This window comes from Suricata suricatta, chromosome 12 (genome assembly GCF_006229205.1).
Source record: "Suricata suricatta isolate VVHF042 chromosome 12, meerkat_22Aug2017_6uvM2_HiC, whole genome shotgun sequence".
In the NCBI taxonomy this organism is placed as follows: Eukaryota; Metazoa; Chordata; class Mammalia; order Carnivora; family Herpestidae; genus Suricata; species Suricata suricatta.
The window spans coordinates 20249377-20270225 of record NC_043711.1 but is presented as its reverse complement, the minus strand read 5'-3'; the positions used below and the strand labels follow the sequence as shown (position 1 = coordinate 20270225).

Genomic DNA, 20849 nt, shown 5'->3' with positions numbered 1-20849 from the left:
GCCTCCGCAGGTGCAGGACAGAGGACCAGAGGGAACCGCAGCAGCTTGAAGAGGATCTAGACTGAGGGAGAGCGGCTTATTTGTAGGTGGGCGACAAAGCCTGCTGTAGCCCAATGGGGATAAATGCATGACCTCATGACCGAGAAGGTTAGAGGTGGTTGCAGGAAGGTGCTAGAAACCATAGGACCCAGAAAAAAAAGCGGAAGGAGTCAGAGGGAGGAGGACGGACATGTGCACTGTCTCTGGAAGGGACACGATCACAGGTAGAGGGGGCAGACGGGTTGAAAGACTCAGCAGGGACAGACAAGCGGTTCCCTTCTGACTGCCCTACTTTCACAGGGAAGCCGGAGGCCAAGGCAGTAGCTGAGAAGGGAAGGCAGGGAGGGACACTGCTGTGGCAGGACAATTAGAGGGGGAGGAACTGGAGTGACAGCCGCTTCGGGGCCAGCCTGCTCAGAGCCCCTTAGCTGCAGGGCTGTGGCGGGCTGGCGGGCAGTGGAGATGAGTTAGGTTCACGCCGTGTGGGAGGGTCTGCGGCCCCAGCAGGGTCCACAGTCACTGCCAGAGGGCTAGGACACACCCATCATTTCACATGTGTCAGCAATACAGACCACAGCGAAAGAGATGAAGAAAAAGGTTTTTCTGATTCAGTGGCCAATAACAGAACCCATCACTTAAACAAGAATTTATTTTCAGGACTGTGCTTTTACTATAGATTAAAATTTAATATAACTTAATTCACATATAAAGACAACTCTGAAGACTATGTGGATACGACATGGCCTGGGGTTCAGTGAGTAACTGAGGTCACGACACACTCAGGCCTGGGCAGATACCAACTTGCTCATGCCGGAGAAGTAGGATCTCTCTCTCTCACTCATCACTTCAAAATGCAGTGGCCTCCTGCAGAAGTTGCACTCAGCTGAGGAATGTGGCTTGAGTTCCAGACCCACTCGCTTCCACGTGGCCAGCAGATTCTCTGTGAGGAAAAAGTTTTTAAAAATTGAAAGGAGTATGTATGCAACAGAAATGCAAACATCGGCCCAAAGAGTCAAACGAAAATGTTGGCAGTGGCGTTATTTTCGGAATAGTCAAAAAGCGGAAAAAACCTAAATGTTCATCAACTGATGGATAAACACAAAGTGGTATGCCCATACAAAAGAAGATTATTCAGTATAAACAGGAAGTGAGGATTCGGGCTGTACCACCAGTGAAGCCTGAAGACGCTGCGCCCTGAAGGAGCCATGCATAAAGAACCATGTAGGGTTCGATGACAGTTACGTGAATGTAAAGCATGGGCAAAACCACAGAGGCGGAAGGTGCCAGCAGCTGACAGAGGCCGGGGAAGTGGGGTGGCATGGCTGCTCACGGGTATGGGGTTTCTCTCTGGGGTGATGAAAATGTCCTGGAATCAGATAGTGGTGACGGTTGTACAGCATCATGATGGACCTAAGACCCCCAGAACTGTATACTTGAAAAGGGTGAAACTTGTGGTATGTTATATCTCAATAACATGGTTTTAAGGCAGCAGGATCACCTGAGGTGGCTCAGAGGGGCAGAGGCAACCTGGGGCTTAAAGCAGCCCCCCGATCTCTGCCTTTAGACTGGACAGGGGGTGCTGGGTTGGGTTGTACAGACCCACAAACAGTATAAAAACACTGAACAGTTACGCTTATCAGAAGGCATTAGGCGGGGTGGTGGAGGGGTGGCTTCAGGGACGGCGCCTCGGGGGAGAGAAGCCCCAGGCTGAGCTCCAGAGGGCCAGGGCACACAGTGCCTTCAGAGGCCACTCTCTGCTCCCCATCACCATGCATCTTAGAGTCATCGGACAAGGGGGCACTGGCAACACTGGGTGGATGAGCGGGCTCCCTCAGAGCTTCCAAAAGCATGTCTACATCCCCTAAAGCAAATCAAACACCTTTTACAGTTTTATTCTATCTGTGAGCATTCTTAATTACCTACAGAAACAGTTCTGAATGCCTTTGAAGGGCTTCAATCATACACACCACCATGACCACTCTACACAAGTCTCCAGTGAGGCCCCGGCGCTCTCCAGTACTCACCAAGGAAGTAGTTCATCATCTGTGGTGTGTGGTGAGGAGTGGGGGCAATCCGCAGGAGCTCCTCACCCCGGGGCACTGTGGGGTAATTGATTGCTTGGACGTAGATGTTATGTCTGCTCATTAATTCATCACACACTTCGGTGTTTTTCGCGGCATCTGCAACCTAAGTTTGACAGCAGAAGGTAAGGTCACAACGGCACGGACCTCCTTTTGGCAGCAATTCTAATGGGCTTTAGAGCACTCAGGAGGCTCGGGCTCCAGCAGCCCTGCAGGCCTGCAGCTTAAAGGGCCCAGTTGTGCTTAGTATGGACTGGGGAACCAAAACTGCCTACGAAGCAAATTTCACAGTGCTTACCCTACCAGGCATCATCTTCAGTTGATGCCAGCAAATTCCCAGATCCAGAGATGTGTGTCCCATGGGAATAAAGCAGCTCTGATTGTACCAGCTATATTAATTCTACTAATTCAACTGTGACACCACAGGGCTACCATTTACAGTGGAAAGAGCAAGACCTATTTCAAAATTAACTGAATAAAAAAGTCACACTTCAAAGCTAGGTTCCCGGAACTTTCCAGACAGAAGCTCTGTGTTTACCCTTCTAAGGCCAGTGTTGTGGAGAAAGAACCTCTGCTCCCCCCTGCTGGGTTCAAAGGCTTTATTCTCACTGTAAAGTCAGCCAGAGGCAGAAACGAGCAGAGGGCCACTGACTAGCAGCCCCCCTGCCCAGCTCAACTTCAAGAAGGCATGAAACAGAATGTCTCACGCATCATGTGCAAGAGGCACAGCCCCCAGCAAGTCCAGTCACGGACAGGTCATTACCCGGACAGGGATGATGTGGCTGGGGCAGTGGACAACCGGGAGGCCTGCGTCCATAAGCATCTGCCTCATGAGCTTGACATTGCGTTGGTGCTGGCGGCGAAGCGCCCGCCCCTCGGCACTCTTCAGGATCCGCACAGACTCCAGGGCTCCAGCCAGCAGCATGGGTGGCAGGGAGGTGGTGAAGATGAAGCCAGCCGCATAGGACCGTACGGTGTCGATCAGAGAACTTGTGCTGGCGATGTACCCTCCAACACAGCCAAAGGCTTTGCCTAGGAGGAGACAGCCTTGTTAACCACAGTGACTGCACCTAAACGTACCAGCAAGATGCCGCCAAGCCTCAGAGCATTTTTCTTTACCCCTTCAATGTGCCCTAAGACTAACGTAAAGGGATGCCCCTCCGTTTCTGAAAGGGAGAAAGTTGAGGAGGTTATGAAGAGGTCCTCCCAGAATTCACATGGCCACACTGGTATCTGACTAGGATCAAAGTACAGGTCCCTACAGCAGGCCTAGCACTGAGTGACCCATCCCGTGCACCGGAAGAGCACGCTGCCGTGTCTCTTCCCATCTGCCTTTCTCACCCAAACTGGCTGCTCTGCTGTGGGCAAGGTGCCACCTCCCACGCTGTGTGTGGTGCGTGCTCTTTGGGATAGGATCAGAATCGTGCTGCTGGCCATGTCCTCTCACTGTTAGCATCCCCCTGGAGACTAGAATGTAACCCAGCTAAGATATGAACTGTTTTGGTGTGACCAGAATGATCTCTTACCTAAGTAAACACTGAACTCTGACAAGCAGCATTGCCCAGAGAAGTGTGAAAACTCAGAACCTGTTAGGGCTGATTTAGGGCCCACCTCATTTTTTTATTCTCCTTAAATCCCTTTGTATAATCTGTAGCTCAGGTTTCAGGATTAAGGGCTCCAGAAGAGTCCTTCTAGATGGTCACATTGTGTTCTGGAATTAACATTCCTGCTTGAACCCCATGCGGGGTTGGGCTGCTATAAGCTCTTACAGTGGAAAAGTTCCCTCTCCGGCCTGTTCCAGCTCACAATGACTATCCCTTCACAGAGCCCGCGTCACAAGAGTTCTTTGAACGAAAATGGTTGTTGGAATTAACACTGATGAACAAGTGCCCTTCTCCTGGCAGGGGCTCGGCCCGGCAACCCGACCTCTCCTGCTTTGCCCAAGGATCTCAGCCCCTTGACAGTGCTGATGGACACTCTTTTCGGCCCACCCTTCCTTTACGCAGGCTGTGAACTGGCATTTTAGTGGAGTGCTACATGGGTCTCCAACTGCCTTACTAACTTTTGGAACCTTCAGATTTTTATAGTTCACATTTTCATCTCCTTAGACTCCTCATAGGCAAAGAGAAGGTCTATGGTAATTGCTTGTACACGATTTATTTATCTTCTCCACAAAAACTGAGGTAAGGGCCTGTTATCTCCCTTATATAGGTATCCCTACTTTTCAAAAGTTGTTATGCCACTTTGGTTTTATGAAAGACCTACGTTAGTACTTGGTTTTCATTCACTGGAAGGGAAGAGGGAAGAAATCTGAAGAGGGCTTTCACTTTTACAAGGAAAAGTGGAAAGTGAAAATAGCCTTCAATGCTTGGAAGTGTGCACCCCAAGCAATGAAAGCAGCCCTGCCCGGCCCCTTTCCCGGGAAGCATACTCAGCACCCCAGCGTCAGGCCGCCACAGCTTTGACCTGGGTCTGTGAGTACCTGTGTCTTTGCTTTATGCCATTTTGTTTTACAAAAGGCTTCAAAAGGACACTCTATTTTCAGGTAGTGGAGAAACCTATATTGGTGAGGAAACTGAGGTGCAGAGAGATTAACTACCAGCCCCAGGCCACATAGCCAGGGAGCTACGCAGATGGGATTTACACCCAGCGGGCAGCATGGCCACAGTGGCCAGCCCCATGAAACAATGCTGCTCAGCTAGGAGGAACAGGCACAAAGCAGCCAGAGTGAACTGCAATGGTCTCCATGTAGTTAGTGGGCACAGAGCTCCGTGTTCACAACACCTGAGCCTGTAGGTCCCAACAAATGCTATAGGACATCACTAGAATTCTTTAAAATAATGGAACACTCTGAAGTACAGAAAGGAAAGGCTGTGGCCATGGCATGTAGCTAGAACCACAACTATGTTTGGAATGAGCTTGGATGGCAACCAATGGTATTTGTCATCTTAGGCTGTAGGATTTAATTCTGGGAATCATGCCTCTATGATTCAAGGGATTCTGCTAAGCTGTGCCACCACTGAGAATACACAAACCCATCCAGAAAGTGGCCCAGACCTTAAACGCTATCACACCGTCTTCTCACCTGACCCCAGTTAGTCCTTGAACCTTGATAGGAAAATATAATTTTATTAAAAAAATTTTTTTTTAAGTTTATTTCTTTTGAGAGAGAAAGAAGGGCAGAGAGAGGAGAGAGAGAATCCCTAGTAGGCAGGCTGTGCACTGTCAGTGCAGAGCCCGATGCAGGGCTCAAATTCAAAAACCACAAGATCATGACCTGAGCTGAAGTAAAGACACGGGATGCTTAACTGACTGAGTCACCAGGCACCCCAAGAAATACAGTTTTGGTGCAGATTACAGAAGGTGCAGAGTATACATACCAAGTGTTCCAGAAATGATGTCCATTTTGGGCATAACTCCGTCCCGATCACCAATCCCTCCACCTCGAGCCCCATACAGTCCCACCGCATGGACCTCATCCACAAAGGTGATGGCCCCAAACTCATGCGCCACGTCACACAGCTCTTCCAGTGGACACACTGCCCCTGAGGAAAGAACACAGACGGCCCTCAAGAGCTTGCTACTTTACAAACTTCTGTTTGGTAAGAGTCAGTCTAAACAAAATAGCATATGTTCTAAAGATGTCATTTTTAATATTGGGAAAGAATGAATTTCCCCCAGTTCTGAGTTTATCTTAGAGCCTAGTAAAAGCCAGAATAAAAAACCTACGTTCACCCAAACCTATACAATGTCCACCAAATACAAAATCCTAGCATAGTGAAAAGAAACTGCAAAGAAAGAGTCCAGGCCCAGTTTTTTTTTTTTAAGGGTTCAGACTGGCCTCTGCTTAGACTTACCGTCCATTGAGTGAACAGTTTCAAATGCGACAATCTTGGGGACTGAGGGGTCAGATCTCTGCAGCAGTTCTCTGAGGTGGCTGACGTCATTGTGGCGGAAGATGTATTTTGGCACTCGGCTGTTCCGAATCCCTTGGATCATGGAGGCATGGTTCCCAGAATCGGAATAAATCTCACAGCCTAACAGGATACAAAAAACCCACTATTTATCAAGCCATCTGCATCAAAGACAAATTATTTCCTAGACAGTCAGGGACAACAGACTCTGCCCTGAAAGTGCTGCTCTTCCCAATAGGAAAGACACTGCTTGCCAGTTTCTCCCTGGGAAAACCATGAACTAGTGCTTCTCTTTTGAGAAGGCCCATCGATGTACAATAGAATTACCACTGGGCAGACAACCAGTCTGCTCTTAAATCTGGCCACCTCATTCCAAACTTTATCAAAAGATAACCACAAATGATTAAGAGAATTCTCCAAAGGATTTTCCTAGTGTACAAAGCACACTTGAAGCAATCAGTTTAAGGGCAAGTCCTTCAAATCTGCTTCTTTGTTAGAATCATTTGCTGCTGGACTTTTCATGTGCAGTGAGCACTTCCTGCTCAATTCAAGGAAAAATGTTCCCAGATACTATCATTGCTCTTAACTGTTTTTGGTAGCCTGTCTTTGTTGTCAATAGCCCTGCTATCACTAGGAAACTCAAAAAACTCTAAGGTGCCCATGACAGGCTTCCTTACCTGGCATCATCCTAGCCAGTGTGAACAGGGTCGAGTCGTTGGCCACAAAGCAGGAGGAAAACAAGAGTGCTGCATCTTTCCCATGTAAGTCAGCCAGCTCCTGCTCCAGGTCCACGTGGAATTTACTCGTTCCTGAAATATTTCTAGTACCACCTGCTCCAGCACCATGCTGTTTCAAAGTTTCCCTTTTATTAAAAAACAAAACAAAACAAAACACAAAGACGGGGGGCAGAAAATAAATCTCATGGGTCGGGATACTATGTGAATCATTCCTCTCTCCAGGAGCTAAGATGCTGAACCTTAAACATTGATCTAGCGACTCTGTCATGGTGAAACCAGGGGCCAGAGGTTTCAACTGACTTTATCTTTAGACTAGGTGGCATTTCGTGTCAACACCAGGGTGATGATACCCTGATGATACCTCTAGGGATCAAGAACAAGTGTTTGTTTATCAGTCACTAAGTACTTAGTATTAGCTGAGTTAATTTACTAAGTCTTCTCTACTCTCCAAACACAACGCCAGTCTCTACAGGGACGTCTTGGATGGCGGTTTCCTGAACCTAAACCCTCTGAAAACCAGTCACGTAATGCTAGTAGTTACCTATCACTACACCTCAGACTGGACTCTCTTTAGCAAGCTTCCTTGGAGACTTTGGCAAGCAACTCTCTCAAGTGCCCCTAGCCAGGCAACCTCCTAAAGAACATGAATGGCAAGATCTACCATTTTTTAAATGTCTTTCTGAAGCAGCTTTTTCCTCCAGGGCTGCTAGATTTATAGCTCTCCACTGAGGCTTTGGCAGGGATGCCTCTGTGCAAGGCTGCCTGGTGTTAAAGGCACACACACTTTTAAAAAGTGGTGGGAGTGAACGGACAGAAGTAGTCAACGAGCCAATAAACTTGAACCCTCATACACAAAGGTGCTCTACCAACTGCTTGTGCATTAGAGTTCTTTTAAAAGTAATCCATAGAGGGGCGCCTGGGTGGGTCAATCGGTTAAAGTATCTGACTCTTAGTTTCGGCTCAGGTCATGATCTTACAGTTCATGGGTTCACGCCCCACATCAGGCTCTGCACTGATGTTGTGGAGGCTACTTGGGATTCTCTGTCTCTCTGCCCTCTCCCCCACTTGCATTCTATCTCTCAAAAATAAATACGTAAACATTAAAAAATTTCTTTTAATTAAAAAGTAATCTGTAGATATTATCAAAGGCTAAGAATGATATTTTGCTATGGTACATTTTCAGCTGCTAAATTATTACCACCATAAAAGATCCAATCCCTCTAAATCATCAATGTCTTGCCAAATAATATTAGTGGCATCTGAAAGCCGAGGGCTACTTACATGACTGCCCCACACACTCGTGGGTGGCGACTCATTCCTAGGTAGTCATTGCTACACCAGACCGACACCTGCTTTTTGGTGATAAGAGAGTCCGAATAGTCATCCGCCATGGGAAAGATGTGCGCCCTCCGGTTCACAGTTTTAAAAACTCGATAGGTATGGTCATTTTTTTTCTCATCAATTTTCTTCTCAAAGAAACGATCATATTGAAAAGTGGAAACAGCTAAAAACCAAAAAAAGATGGGACAGTCTGATGGTTAGGAAGCACATCTGGGCTTTGGCAAAAGACCTGGGTTCCAATCCCAGCTTGGTCACTGAATAGCAGGGAGATTCTGGATGAATTAATGAAGTGCTCATGCGGGCAAGTTACATGACATCTCATCTTGAGATCATGAAGGTCTCAAATGACACTGTATGTCAACCGCACAGTGCTAGGGCACAGAAGGTAGGTATTAAGGGAGAGAAGGCGGGTTACCAATAAGATTTGTATTTACTATGGCCAAGAACACCTACTTGCATCAAGAAAACATAGGTCTTTTAAATCCTCAACTCACCATGCAATCTTGTATTTAGTCTAATGTATGTTTAAGTTAAAAACCCTCTCCTGTATCAGGTAAGTAACAATGAGACTTACATTTTGGCAAGTTATCTTGAAGAAGATGGGACACTCTTTCTGGTCTCTGCTTTCGCATGATATCCTGGAAGTTCTTCAGCAACCCACTCGGCTCCCCACCGTCGGTCTTCACGCTAATCACACTAGGGTTCACTGAGGTTTGGGCAACCTCTGTAACAAAAGTAACAAGTAAGGGGGACCAACATTCTATTGTGAATTCACGATACTTTCTAGAAATATTGTCAAAAATGAATTACTGCCTAGTTTGCCAAAAAAAAGTTAGTAGTAACTGAGTGTTTTCTCCCTCCCTTTTATTTTAATGTCCAATGCCTGGTGCTGTTTCATTTTCAGAGCTGCCAGACAGCTTTAATAAAAATTAAAGTCCAAAGATTTCCAGCCGGTTGGCGTGCCTTCCTCTCCTTCCCACTCCACCCAACCATAATCTCAATATTCTTCCTGGAAAACAATCCCAGTCACATGCATCATTTCTGCTGGGGAGGGTTCCTGGGGACGCTGGGTGCTCTGTGGATAGAGCCACAACTGGGATTAGGGTTGCTTCTTAGTCACCAGCAGTAAGACACACAGCCTGGGAGTCCTAAGGCCATCAATTATTGTAGCAACACTGGTTTTTTACCTTTTATCCCTCCAGATAGTAGGAAAGAAAGAGGGCAGTTTGGTAACAGCTTACGCCATCAGGGTATTTTCAGAAATGAAACAATTACTATAAGAGGTGGTCACATCCTACACGCACACACCAGAAAGAAAGTCCCACGTTTTGTCATATGGTTCTTGGACTCCTATCTTGATGACCTTCTTCCTTGGCCCTAAAAGAGGAAGTGTCTATACAAACACTACCCTAATAATAGCTCATACATAAATCTGGAGGATCAAAAGAACCAAAAGGACCTCTGCACTCTTCCTAATGGTTCCAGTCCTCTGTTTACCTTTCCTCACGGCATGCATTTCCTGCACATCCTCCTGAAGCTCTAGACTGGCTTTGCGGAAGACGCTGCTGCCCTTCTGGCTCATCTGGGCTGCCAGGAAAGGGCATTTGCTCGCAGTGCCCTGGCTTGTGGCAACAGAGGGATGTCCAGACGGAAGCTGGGTGCCATCTGGAGTCTGCTGGGATTCATCAGGAATCTGCTGACCCTCGGCTTTGGCAGTTTTGTCCTCTGGGGGATGAAATGGAAAAACTGAAGCATCAGATCTGGTTGCATAATATGCAAGAAAACCCCTTGTTTCTTATTGCTTCAAAGACAACCTTTATACTTACTCTACTCCTACACTTTACGCACAAGTTTACTATTATTAGATTCTGCTAATTAAACCGTTTTCTCATCTGCCTCACTGGAATCAATCACTGTTCCTGTGAGGAGTTAATTGGCATGATCTAGCTACCTTTCCAATCCACAGTACTTCTCCCTTACAAATCCACCAATAGTAGTATTTTCTAGTTTTAGACAGTAAAGAGTTCTTAAGTTGGATTTCAGTAAATCTATCCTAAAGACACACAACATATTTCAGGAGAGGACACACTTTTGCCAGAACCTGATGCAGGGCCCGAACTCACAAACCCCAGATCATGATCTGAGCCAAAATCAGATGCTCAACTGACTAAACCACCAGGTGCCCCTCTCTGCTTATATTTTCAAAACAAATTCTTGACAAAAAGGCTTGCTGTTGCTTAACATATATACTGGTTTTCTTCTTAACAAAGAAATTAGGCTAAAAGTGAAGTCTTTATATTTTTGTCTAATAGAATTCAAATTATTAGTATGCCAAGAAAAACCACATAGGTATCACATACACCACATCTAGCTGCTCATCTAAATGCATCAAACTAGTTCACAGACTTAACACAGTAGGCTGCTAACTGTGCTTCTAGTCACAATGAGTCTCCTTTCCCCTGAAGCAAATTCATTCACCTTTCTTCTAGTAAAGTCTTATTCTGCATCATCTTGGAATACTGTGAGTCAGAGGCTAACTTCTACTGTTATGCCCAAGTTTCAATATCGTCCCCCCAAACCAGAGACCGCCATGGAGACCGAGTCATGCATGCAAAAGCAAAGGCTCTGCCAGCCTAAGCACGGGCTCACAGACTTCACCAACTGGCAGTGGATCCAGGCTGAGAGCCCCAATCAAAGTGGGGACAGGGCCTTTATGGGTTTAGGAAGGGGGAGTTACAGGAAATTGTGATACAGGTAGTGATCCAATCACAACCTTTAGAGTATTAGCCAATTACAGAGTGGACTCAGGACCCAGGACCTCCAGGGTGTAACTAGCCTTAAGCAATAAGTTTAAGCTTATATAATACTAATAAGCTATAGCTTCTATCTCTAGGCCTGCCCTTAGAAATGTTAAGGGTGTTACAAGGGTGGTCCCTCCTGCCTTGGGCAATGTGTGCCCTTTATTGTCTAATGATTCTGAGAAACCAACACTCAGGCCTCCAAGGTCAGAGGGAAACTTGAAGCCTGTCATGGAGTCAGTTTGATTCAGACCTGCATCCTTACACAACAACTTGGTAAGATGTCTCAGCACAGTTTTCATTAAAATTCTCTATAACATAAAATATTGCTTTGAAGTTCATGTCATTCATTATAAAAATAATACAGATTCACTGTGGGACATCTAGGGGGAAAAAGCATTCTATCATTCAAAACACAACCATTGCAGGCATCTTGGTAAACTATGTTTTTTTTACATATGTGCCAAGTTAAAAAAAAAGTTTTACTTATTCTGTATGTGCTTGCTTATTTTGCCATTTTTTATTACAAAAATCGGCAGCTAGATGTGGTGTATGTGAATATCATTTGCAATGGCTGCAATGTCTGTCAAGGGATTAAGCCACGTTTTACTCAACTTCCTGTATACCAGGGACAGAATAGTAAAAGAGGATTTTGACTGTTCAGTAAAAAAAATAAGTAACTCCTAAAAGAGTAAAGAGGAAAAGAAATCCTACACAGGATTATATCCTTTCTGCTTACAGAAAAAATACCACTCCCTTCTTACAAGAAACACATCCAAAGAACACACCTAACAGAGCTTACAAGGTAAATTATTCTCTAGGATTAAGTGAAACCTGAAAAGCTACCACCTCTCCTGGTAGAGACAGAGCAAAACCAAATCCAACGCTGATCTCTCTATTAAAAACAATTTAGGGGCACCTGGGTGGCTCAGTCAGTTAAGGATCTGACTTCGGTTGACTCAAGCTCCGCGTAGGGCTCTGTGCTGACAGTTGAGAGCCTGGAGCCTGCTTTGTGTCTCCCTCTCTCAAAAATAAATAAACATTTAAAAAATTTAAAGATTCATACATAAAATAAAGATAAATGTATTTAATAAATCACTTACTGAATTCTATATGATTCCATTTATGTGAGGTTCCTAGAGCAGTCAAATTCAGAAACAGAATGTAGAATGGTGTTTGCCCGGGGGTTGGGGAGGGGAATTAGTCTTGAATGAGAACAGAGTTTCAGTTTGGGATGCTGAAAAGTTCTGGAAATTGGATAGTGGTGACAGTTACACAATAATATGAATGTACTTGGGGCACCTGGGTGGCTCAGTCAGTTAAGTGTCCAGTTCTCGGTTTTGGCTCAGGTCATGATCTCACAGTTCCATGAATTCGAGTCCCAAGTTGGGCTCTGCACTGTTAGTGCAGGGCCTGCTTGGGATTCGCCCTCTCTCTCTGTCCTTCCCCTGCTCATGCTGTCTCTGTCTCTCTCAAAATAAATAAACTTAAAAAAATTTTTTTTAAATATGAACATACTTAACACCACTGAACAGTACAATTGTTAAGAGATGGTAAGTTTCATGTTAGGTACATTTTACCACAATAAAAAAAAAAAGTTTAAAAAAGAAAAAAGTCACAACTTCAAAAGTCAAAAGCTTCCACTCAATTTTGCTGCAAACCTAAAACTGCTCTTAAAAAAATAAAGTCTATTAAAAACAAAAGATGAAGGGTCAAATATTTAAGGAAGGAAAGGTTGAAATAGAACATTCCAACTTTATATTTGTGAATGAGGTACTACTGATGAACACTAAAACTCCAGGAGACATTGTATACAACCCAGAAAACTATAAGGCGCACACTTTCCCCAGATGGGAAAAGTGAAAGTGTGTACTTGGTTAGGAGGACAGTGATGAGATAGTCCATGCAAAGAACCGAGCCTGGCACAGAGGAACCCCATCCCTCGCCACCGCAGTGGACTAGAAGTGCCTCTAGTCTGGTGATGAATGCTAACACTGCCACCTCCTACTTTACTGACAATGACACTTACTCTCGTTAGCCGGAGGAGTTTCTTTGACCTGCTGGCAGTGAACTGCTGAAGTGGACAGGGCCCGAGGGGCTGGCTTGGCCCCAACTTCCATCATCTTAGGGCAGTTTTGGGCATAGAACAACAGAGATTTGCCTGCCTTCTGCAGAAAGGCCTGAGGCACTCGGGATAAGAATGGGCAGCGACGAACCACAGTCTCCATGTCCGAGAGGGTGCACTGATCCTACAGAAAGACAATGAGTGACATCAACACTCCTTAGTAATCAGACAACTACTACTGCATGGTCACTGGGTTCAGGTGTTGCCCACAGTTTATAGCAATGGTACCCTGGGATACAACAAGTCTCACTCAATAAAGTCTAAGGGCAGCACTCATGTGGGACTCAACTAATTAGTGGTGACCATACTCTACCCAGGTCACCAACTTCTTTCATTCCCCAGCTCTACACAAAAGCACCTGCAAAGCAACTTTACCAAATGAAGTAAACGCCGATGATTAACCACCAAGGGGCTGAGACAACAAGGGACAAGTCAGGAACAGGTTTGGGAGGTCAGAGGCTCCTTGAGGAAGATGCACAGTGCAGATAAAACATGCTGGCACACACCCAGGTGGAGAAGTAAGGCTAGGGAAGACACTGTCCTCCATCAGGCAGAGGACTCGCAGGGATCCTGAACTTCTCCTGGTCCTCACATCCCCAGACCTGAGGAAGGCACCCAGCTGGGCTCTAGGTCCCTGAGACAAGGACTTCCATGAGGTCATCCCCCACAGCTCTAACAGGACTTAACTGAGAAAGGAGAGGACATAAAGAAGGGCAGGAGTGCAGGGGAAGCGCGGCTGGGGCTAACTGGGGAGAGGCAGGAACTATATATTTGAGGGCGTAGGGTCTGGAGTTAGTAGTCCTGGGCGGGGAGAGGTCAGAGGTTATCCGGGGGTCCAGGGCTTGAGGATAACGGAAAAAGTATGAGAAAGGAATTCTAAAGAAGCGGCCAGTTAAATAGGAAATGTAAGGAGAGAGCTGAATGGGGTAAACTGAGAGGCAGCCCAATGGGCCAAGGATCTGGGAGATGAACGTTGACCCCGAGGAGGCGGGTGAGGTGCGGTGGGGGATGGGGTCCCAACGCCCGGGCGAGCGGGCTGGCAGTACACGCGGGGTCTTCCTTGGCTTGCGCCGCACCCAGAGCGCGGGCCCTCACCTGCGCGGAAGACTGCAGAGGCAGAGGCGGCGGCGGCGGAGTCGGCAGGCACCCAGGCCAAATCGAACCAAACCGTTGCCCTTGTCCCCGGGAACCCTCAGGCCGTGAGCGCTGTCGCCCTAATATACAGCCGGAGTGAGCGCCGCGCATGCGCCTTGGGCGTGGACGTCCTCGGCGCAGGCGTACCGCGTCGAGCTCCTGGAGTAGGAAGGGCGGGGCGCCCAGGCGGGCTCTGCAAGTCGGCTGGGATCTGGGCTTTCCCGGATCGCCTGCCAAGAGGAGGAAGGGCAAGGTGGTGGATCCTATCCCCTCTTCTCGCTCTCTACTAACTGCCCTAGGCTTCAGAACCCTGTAAAAGGGCAGAGTCGGAGGGGAAGTGCCCCTGAGGACAAGTGGGACGTTATAGGGTTGTAGCAACTGGTGCCTTGGATATAGAAGGAGGGTAAGGAAGGGGTTCCGGGCCACGGTCTAAAGCAGGATCCGCCCTGTCTGTGATGAAGGGCTTCCTAGAAGAGGTGGGGTGTATTTGCCCAAGGACCGAGTGGTTCTGGGGGTGATGTGGGGAGAGGGTGAGGGTGGAGGGGGCCCCTTGGATGAAGGGACTTAATCTGAGGCAGAGGAAAGGCGGGAGGAGCAGGGCTGGATAGAACCCGTGTACTGCACAGCTCTGAGCACTGGGGTTAGTGTGGAGGCACAATGCCTGACGTAGTTAGGGTTTGACACTTTATTATTATTATTTTCCATCGCGGACAGTCTAAAGTCCCTTGCTGGCCACCCTGGGCACCAACTGGCTCACAACTCCATCCCAAAGTTCAGAGTTGGGCCATGGCTCCTTTGGGTCTCCCCCAGTCCACACCTGCAGAATAGGGTTAGGCAAACGCATCTCAGGAACACCAACCTGGGCTCCTTGCACCCTTCCCAGCTTAATGTGATGAGCTGGGTTGGTCTGGGCCTGTGCCAGGCACAGCTGCCCTCCTCCACTCTTGAAGGGGCCATCCAGGTTGCTCCTTCCTCAGCAGGGCATTCATACAAGGGATGAAGTCCCTTGGTGATGGTGACCAAGAAGTGTCCAGGTACTTTTTAATTCCTTCTCTCTTGAGTCTCCAACCAGCTGAGAGGCAGGCAAGCTGAGTCTCCGCATGCAGAGGAGGCAGCTGGGTCCAGAGTGGCTCTGGGACAACTCCAGCAGCCCAGGAAAAGGGCTCTGGCCTCGGAGTCCTGGGCCCAGCTCTGCCCCATCCTGCTGAGAGGAGGCATGAGGAATGGTCAGCACTTGGACTCAGACCCAAGGGCACCTAAAAGTGGAAATAGTAAAGCTGGTGATGAGTGTTTTGCCCATCTCTTGGCCTCACTTTCCTTATCTCAGCAATGGGATCATAATCCCTGTTTGCCTGCCTCACAGAGCTGTTTGGGTGATCAGAAGTGAAACAGAAGCAGAAAGAACTGGACATTGGAACTAAATATGAGTTCCAACACTGGCTCTGAATCTCACTTGACCTTGGGCAGGCCACCGCCTCTCTGAGGCTCGTTTTCCTCATTGTAAATCTCTCCCAGCTCTGCCACTTGTGGTTGGCAGGAGGGTCAGGTGAAATGAATTTGAGAGGCTTATTGTTTAAACTAGCAAGTCTCCAGCTCTCGGGGAGTTTCCTGTTTAATAGACGGGAAGGGTTGAGAAACAAAAGAGACTCACTTTGAAAGTGAAATAGAATGTTGTAAACAATTCCAGATGGAGGAGGAGGCTATTAATCCCCAGACACTGAAGGAGGGGAGATCCCAACCACCAGGAAGCCTTCCGGAAGAGAGGTGCCAGCTGGAAGGGTGGGTCTACATGGGACTACACTTCACTACAAGTGAAGCCTTCAGTGGGAAAGTCCCAGGCCCGTCCTGGAGGGTTGATGTGAGTCAGCCTGAATAGCTGGCTTAGTGGATACTAGTGGATATGGCTAGAATGTGAGGTCAGCAGGTAGGAGAGAAAGGCCATTAAGGGGCCACAGAGATTCCAGTGTCAGGGCTCAAGAGCCACCACCAGGGCACTGGTCAAAATGCATATTCCCAGGCAATGCCCCTTTGACTCTGACCCAGGAATCTATGTTTTCACCAGGCCTGTCTCTTGGTGATGTGGGGGTGGCATATCTTAGGGCCACATTTTGGGAAATGCTTCCTGAGTGGTTTCCAGTTTGAGACTTTGAAGGGTGAGTACTAAAGCCGTGAGTTCTAATCCTGGCTTTGCCCCTTTCTAATCCTGAGTTCATTGGCAAAATACCCCAAATCCTATGCCTCAGTTTTTGCATCTATGAGTGAAAGTACCTGCCTTGCCGATGAGTCTGGGTGGGTCCCATTCAGCCTTCTTCCTCCTCCCCTCCCCCCCCCCACACCGTTCTTTTTCCTTTCTTCTCTCCGTTCCTCCTTCCCTTTTCTCCCTCACTGCTGTCTTGCCTCCCTCCTCAGAGCTGCAGTACAAACTCCTCTTATCACTCTGGTTCTGGGCAAGGGAGCCCAAGCTGCTGGAGTTCAGGCAAGGTCAGGCCCCATTCCGGGGGCAATGCTGGGGCATGGCCTCCGTCTGCGTCATCATTGTCGTCACCGTCAGGGGCTGCTGCACACAGCACTCATCTAGCGGTCAAGGCAGAAGGAAAATGTCAACCCCAGCCCCAGAATTCATCCTTCCCACTCTGGGCCCCAGAAGCTACTTGTAGTAGTGCCTCTCTATGAGGGTCAAGGAGCTGACAAGGGACCTTGGACAAACTTACTGCTTTCCTCTAGGCCTCAGTTTCAACATCTGTCAGTCAGACAAGAAATCCTTCCAACCCCTCGGCCCAAGGAGATCCAGATGGTCATGGGACATTTTTGAAGATGAATAAAACCTCTAGCCTGGGCTTCTGATGCCTGGTGTGGCCTTGGCTGTGAGCCAGCCATGCTCCTTGGGATGTTAGTGTCTGGCAATGAGTGGGAGACCAGCTTTGCAGAATGGCTAGGGGTTCTGGAAACAGTTCAGTTCTGTCCTACAGAGTTGGAAATGTGAGCTCCAGGGTTTACAGTAATAGGGCCCAAGAATTAACATAGGAGATGGAACCTAAAGGTTGGGCAGGGTGGGAGGGTCCCTGACACTTGCCTTGTGCTGGCCCTTCCTTTGAAGCCCTTAGGCTTTGGCCCACCCAGAAGATAGGCCTGGGCCTGGGTTTGTAAAGCCAGCTTTGGAGCAAGGGGTGAGTTCTAATTGGTCAGGGGAGAAAGAGGCTGGATTGGGGCAAAGCCTTAAAAATGCTCCAGGAGGTATGTGTGTGGGGAGGGGGATTGTACACAGAGAATAGTATCCTGTACCCCCAAAGAGTAAACACTATTCTCCCAGAAAGCCCTGGAGGACCCCTGAACCTAGCCCTCCAGGACAGAGCCACAAACTGTGTCCCGGACATGTTCTCTTTGACCCATATGGTGCTTTTTAAAAATATGGATTGGGGCGCCTGAGTGGCTCAGTCGGTTAAGCCTTCGACTTTGGCTCAGGTCAGATCTCACGTTGGTGGGTTCGAGTCCCGTGTTGGGCTCTGTGCTGACAGCTAGCTCAGAGCCTGGAGCCTGCTTCTGATTCTGTGTCTCCTTCTCTCTCTGCCCCTTCCCCTCTCATGCTCTGTCTCTCTCTGTATCAAAAATAAGTAAAACATAAAAAAATTTTTTTTTAAATATGGATTAATTAACAACATCTAACAATTAAACTGAAAGATTTCCCACATTTCTTGAGGGATCCGCAGGTCTGGAGCCCCTGAGCTGGCCCAGGCAGAATGTGTTCTCTACTAGCCCTCCTGTCAGTCAGTCCCCAATCCTAAGGACATGTAATGTCCAAGCAATAACATCTGTCTGGCTTTGTAGGCATCTGAGTATGTGTCTGTAGCCCTAGCCCATTTCAGAGTCAGGGTGACTAAGATCCAGAGAGGGGAGAGGACTCACTCAAGACCACATAGCAAGAGAGGTTTGGGCTGCAAGGGGACCCAGATGTCCTGCTTTCTAAGCCACACACTGGGCTTTTCTGCCCTCACAGCCTCTGGAGGACAGTCTGAGACAAGGGGTTAGGGGAAGGATCAGGCTGGTTGTGAGGGCACTCTGGAAGGGACTGACTAAGGGATGAATTCTCTAGTACTTGTCTTCATTCATACACCACCCACAGCCCCTGCATACAGATCGGGCCAGGGTCGGCCCTGTGGGGTGATGGGATGCTGATGGGATGGGGCAGGCTAAGCCCCTGCCCCTCTGGCCTATGTTGGATGCACAGGGTGGAGGAGCCTTGTTCCCTGCCCTCCTGGGCTTCTGGGGAGACAGACACCAGGAAAGTACCTATTTGAGACTGTGACCAGTGTGGGCAAGGGCGCAGAGATAGAGAATGGCAGGGACGGAGACCCACCTCAGAGCTGGATCCTAGTGTCAAGGAGATGCCGCCTCGGACAGGCCAGGTAGGCTGAGGGGGCCCCAGTGAAGGCTAGAGGAGGCTGGTATGGAGGGGGACATCAGGAGGCCAGGGAGGCTGGGGCTCAGAGGGAGAAGGAGGTGTGTGTGGTGGAGGTTAGAGGAGGGTGGAGTCCCAACTAACTGCTGCCAGAATCCCACTGGTATCAACAGTGTGATTATCAACTAAGGCATGGCCCTTAAATTCTCTCTGGCCCCGTGAGCATTTAAAGGCCTGCCCAGCACCCCTTCTGCCCAGACATGGAGGAGCTGAGCAAAGGAGAAGGAATGGGGAAAGCATAAGAGAGGCTCAGAGAAGTGGTACTGGACAAGGGTCACCAGGAGAAGGCCAGGGAGGGGTTATAATACTACAGTGAATGGGTATGGCACCAAGAACAGCTCTGGTCAACATTCTGGCCTGGCGCTGTGATTATGTGCACAACCTCACGTCCCCTGGGAGCAACCCTACAGGTCAGGGGAATGCGGAGACCATCCATGGGGCAGAAGTAGCTTGTTCAAGTTCACACAGCCAGCAAGTGGAGAGCGTGGCTCACCTGTTGGCCTTGTGCCTTCTGGTCTAGCGTTCCATCCTGAGGAGGATGAGGAAGCTGGGAGGAGTGAGACTGGGGCTGTGTCAAGGGTCAAGGTCTGAGTGAAACCTTTTCTCTACTTCTGGGAGATCAGTCTAGTGTGGGTAGGCAAATGGGAGTGCCCAGTCAAGGAGCCAGCCAGCGTGACTCTTAGTAGGAGTCACTTACTTTGGGGGTCCTCTTGGCAACCAGCCATGGTCTCAGGAGGTAAGACTCCCTCCAGAACCCACACGCTGGGGTACACAGTGTTCCCTCTCTATCCCCTGCACCTGGGTGAGCGGCTCTGGGCCCAGATGCTTAGCGCTAGGGCTCACAGCCTGGCAGAGACCCCCTTCTGCCTTCCTCTTTGGGGCTCCTAGAAGGAGGAAAGGGGGCTCTGGCACTGCAGGTTTTCTGTCCTGTACTTCAGAACCCACCTCCTTTCTGTCTCCTCCTCTCCCAGGCCCTCCTGGCCACTCCAGCCTTCTTCTCTGCTAACAGCAATCCCGAAGAATGGCCCCGTCTTAATGAATTCTGCCTTTACCATAGGCACAGGCCTGGCACTTTGCGTGTCTCTGCACCTAATTGCTGCACATGCCCAAGAAACTGGTGGTGCGCAGCCCATTCTTTGAGAATGGAGGCCAGATCCTGCTTGTGTTTAGCTCCCAGCTCTATTCTCTGTGTGCCTCATGGCCTTTGGCACAGCCTCTCTGAGCTTCCATTTCCGCATGCACAAAGAGGGAGTGGTACTTTCAGTGATGGTTGAATGCTGTGTCCACTTGACTAGGCCACAGTGCTCGTTATTTGGTTAAACACCAGTCCAGACACTGCTGTGAAGCTATTTTGTACATGTGATTAATGTCAACAATCAGTTGACATTAAGAGAAATTATCCTTGATAATGTACGTGGCCCTCATACAATCAGCTGAAGGCCTTAAAAAGCAAAAACCAAGGTTTTGTGGAGGCGGCCTTTTGCTGCGGGCTGTCATATAGGAATCCTGAGTTTCCAGGTTGCCAGACTGCCCTACAAGTTTCAGATTTGCCCGCCTCCACAGTCATCTGAGGCAACTCCTTAAAATCAATTTCCCTCTTCGTATATCTATATCTATCTTATTGGTTCTGTCTCTCTGGGGAACCCTGACTGATAAACCTTGTGATAAACACACAAGGTTGACATGAGGGCTCACTGAGCCACTGCCTCCATGCTTGGGGGGGGGGGGGAAGGTATCAGCACCTGGAAACAGCATCCAGTTAGTATTAGCTGGTAGCTTCGGATGAGGGAACTGAGCCTTCGAAAAGTAACTTGTCCAAAGTTTCAGAGCTCGAGGCAGTATTTGAGCCAGGCCTGCCTCTCTCAATATGTCCTTGCCCTGTCACCCTCCTCCTTGCCAAGAACCTTGGGTCGAGGTGGCTCCCTCTCTCCAGGGGTCCCCTTTGGGCCGAAAGAAAGCCTGCAAGCCCTGGTGGGGGAGGTGAGACCAGAGGCACTGTTGGGGCCCAGCTGGTACTGAGTTAACAGGTTCTTGTGCAAGACTAGCAGGCTTGTGACATGCCAACATTCACCAGCCCTAGAACTGCTGTTACCCTGCTGTGGCCTCTGGAATCGTTGGAGTGAAATCAGCACAGGAGTGATGGCCAAATAACGACCCCTTCTCTTTGGGGAAGGCTTCTTAGCCCCACTGTCCACCCTGAAGACCTAGCAAGCTAATCCCTGTG

General features: G+C 48.5%; 1 protein-coding gene and 1 long non-coding RNA gene across 3 annotated transcripts; one reads left to right on the top strand and one right to left on the bottom strand.

Moving 5' to 3' along the window:
- Positions 1–670: 670 nt before the first annotated feature.
- ALAS1 (5'-aminolevulinate synthase 1) lies at positions 671–14257 on the bottom strand. 2 transcript variants are annotated; one of them, XM_029917317.1, is made up of 11 exons: positions 14131–14257; positions 12940–13159; positions 9610–9837; positions 8687–8836; positions 8053–8275; positions 6712–6896; positions 5978–6157; positions 5501–5665; positions 2884–3152; positions 2064–2226; positions 671–979 (listed from the first exon to the last, which is right to left on the bottom strand). In XM_029917317.1, the coding sequence occupies exons 2-11, from the start codon at positions 13136–13138 to the stop codon at positions 819–821; spliced, it is 1923 nt and encodes a 640-aa protein (XP_029773177.1). In that variant the 5' UTR covers positions 13139–13159; positions 14131–14257; the 3' UTR covers positions 671–818. The 2 variants fall into 2 exon arrangements, with proteins under 2 accessions (XP_029773177.1, XP_029773178.1); XM_029917318.1 differs by lacking the exons at positions 12940–13159; positions 14131–14257 and adding an exon at positions 12014–12222.
- A 79-nt stretch (positions 14258–14336) lies between these two features.
- LOC115273045 lies at positions 14337–17006 on the top strand. The gene is made up of 3 exons (XR_003900634.1): positions 14337–14572; positions 16232–16322; positions 16894–17006. It is a non-coding gene; the product is annotated as an uncharacterized LOC115273045 (long non-coding RNA).
- The last annotated feature ends 3843 nt before the right edge of the window (positions 17007–20849 follow it).

Bases quoted from the DNA above. Each gene is read 5' to 3' on its own strand.
- ALAS1 (XM_029917317.1), bottom strand. From the start codon at position 13,138: ATGGAGACTGTGGTTCGTCGCTGCCCATTCTTATCCCGAGTGCCTCAG. The intron at 3,153-5,500 runs GTATGTATACTC...GTCTCCTCCTAG, and splicing joins CATCATTTCTGGAACACTTG to GCAAAGCCTTTGGCTGTGTT. The intron at 980-2,063 runs GTGAGTACTGGA...TTTTCCTCACAG, and splicing joins GATGATGAACTACTTCCTTG to AGAATCTGCTGGCCACGTGG.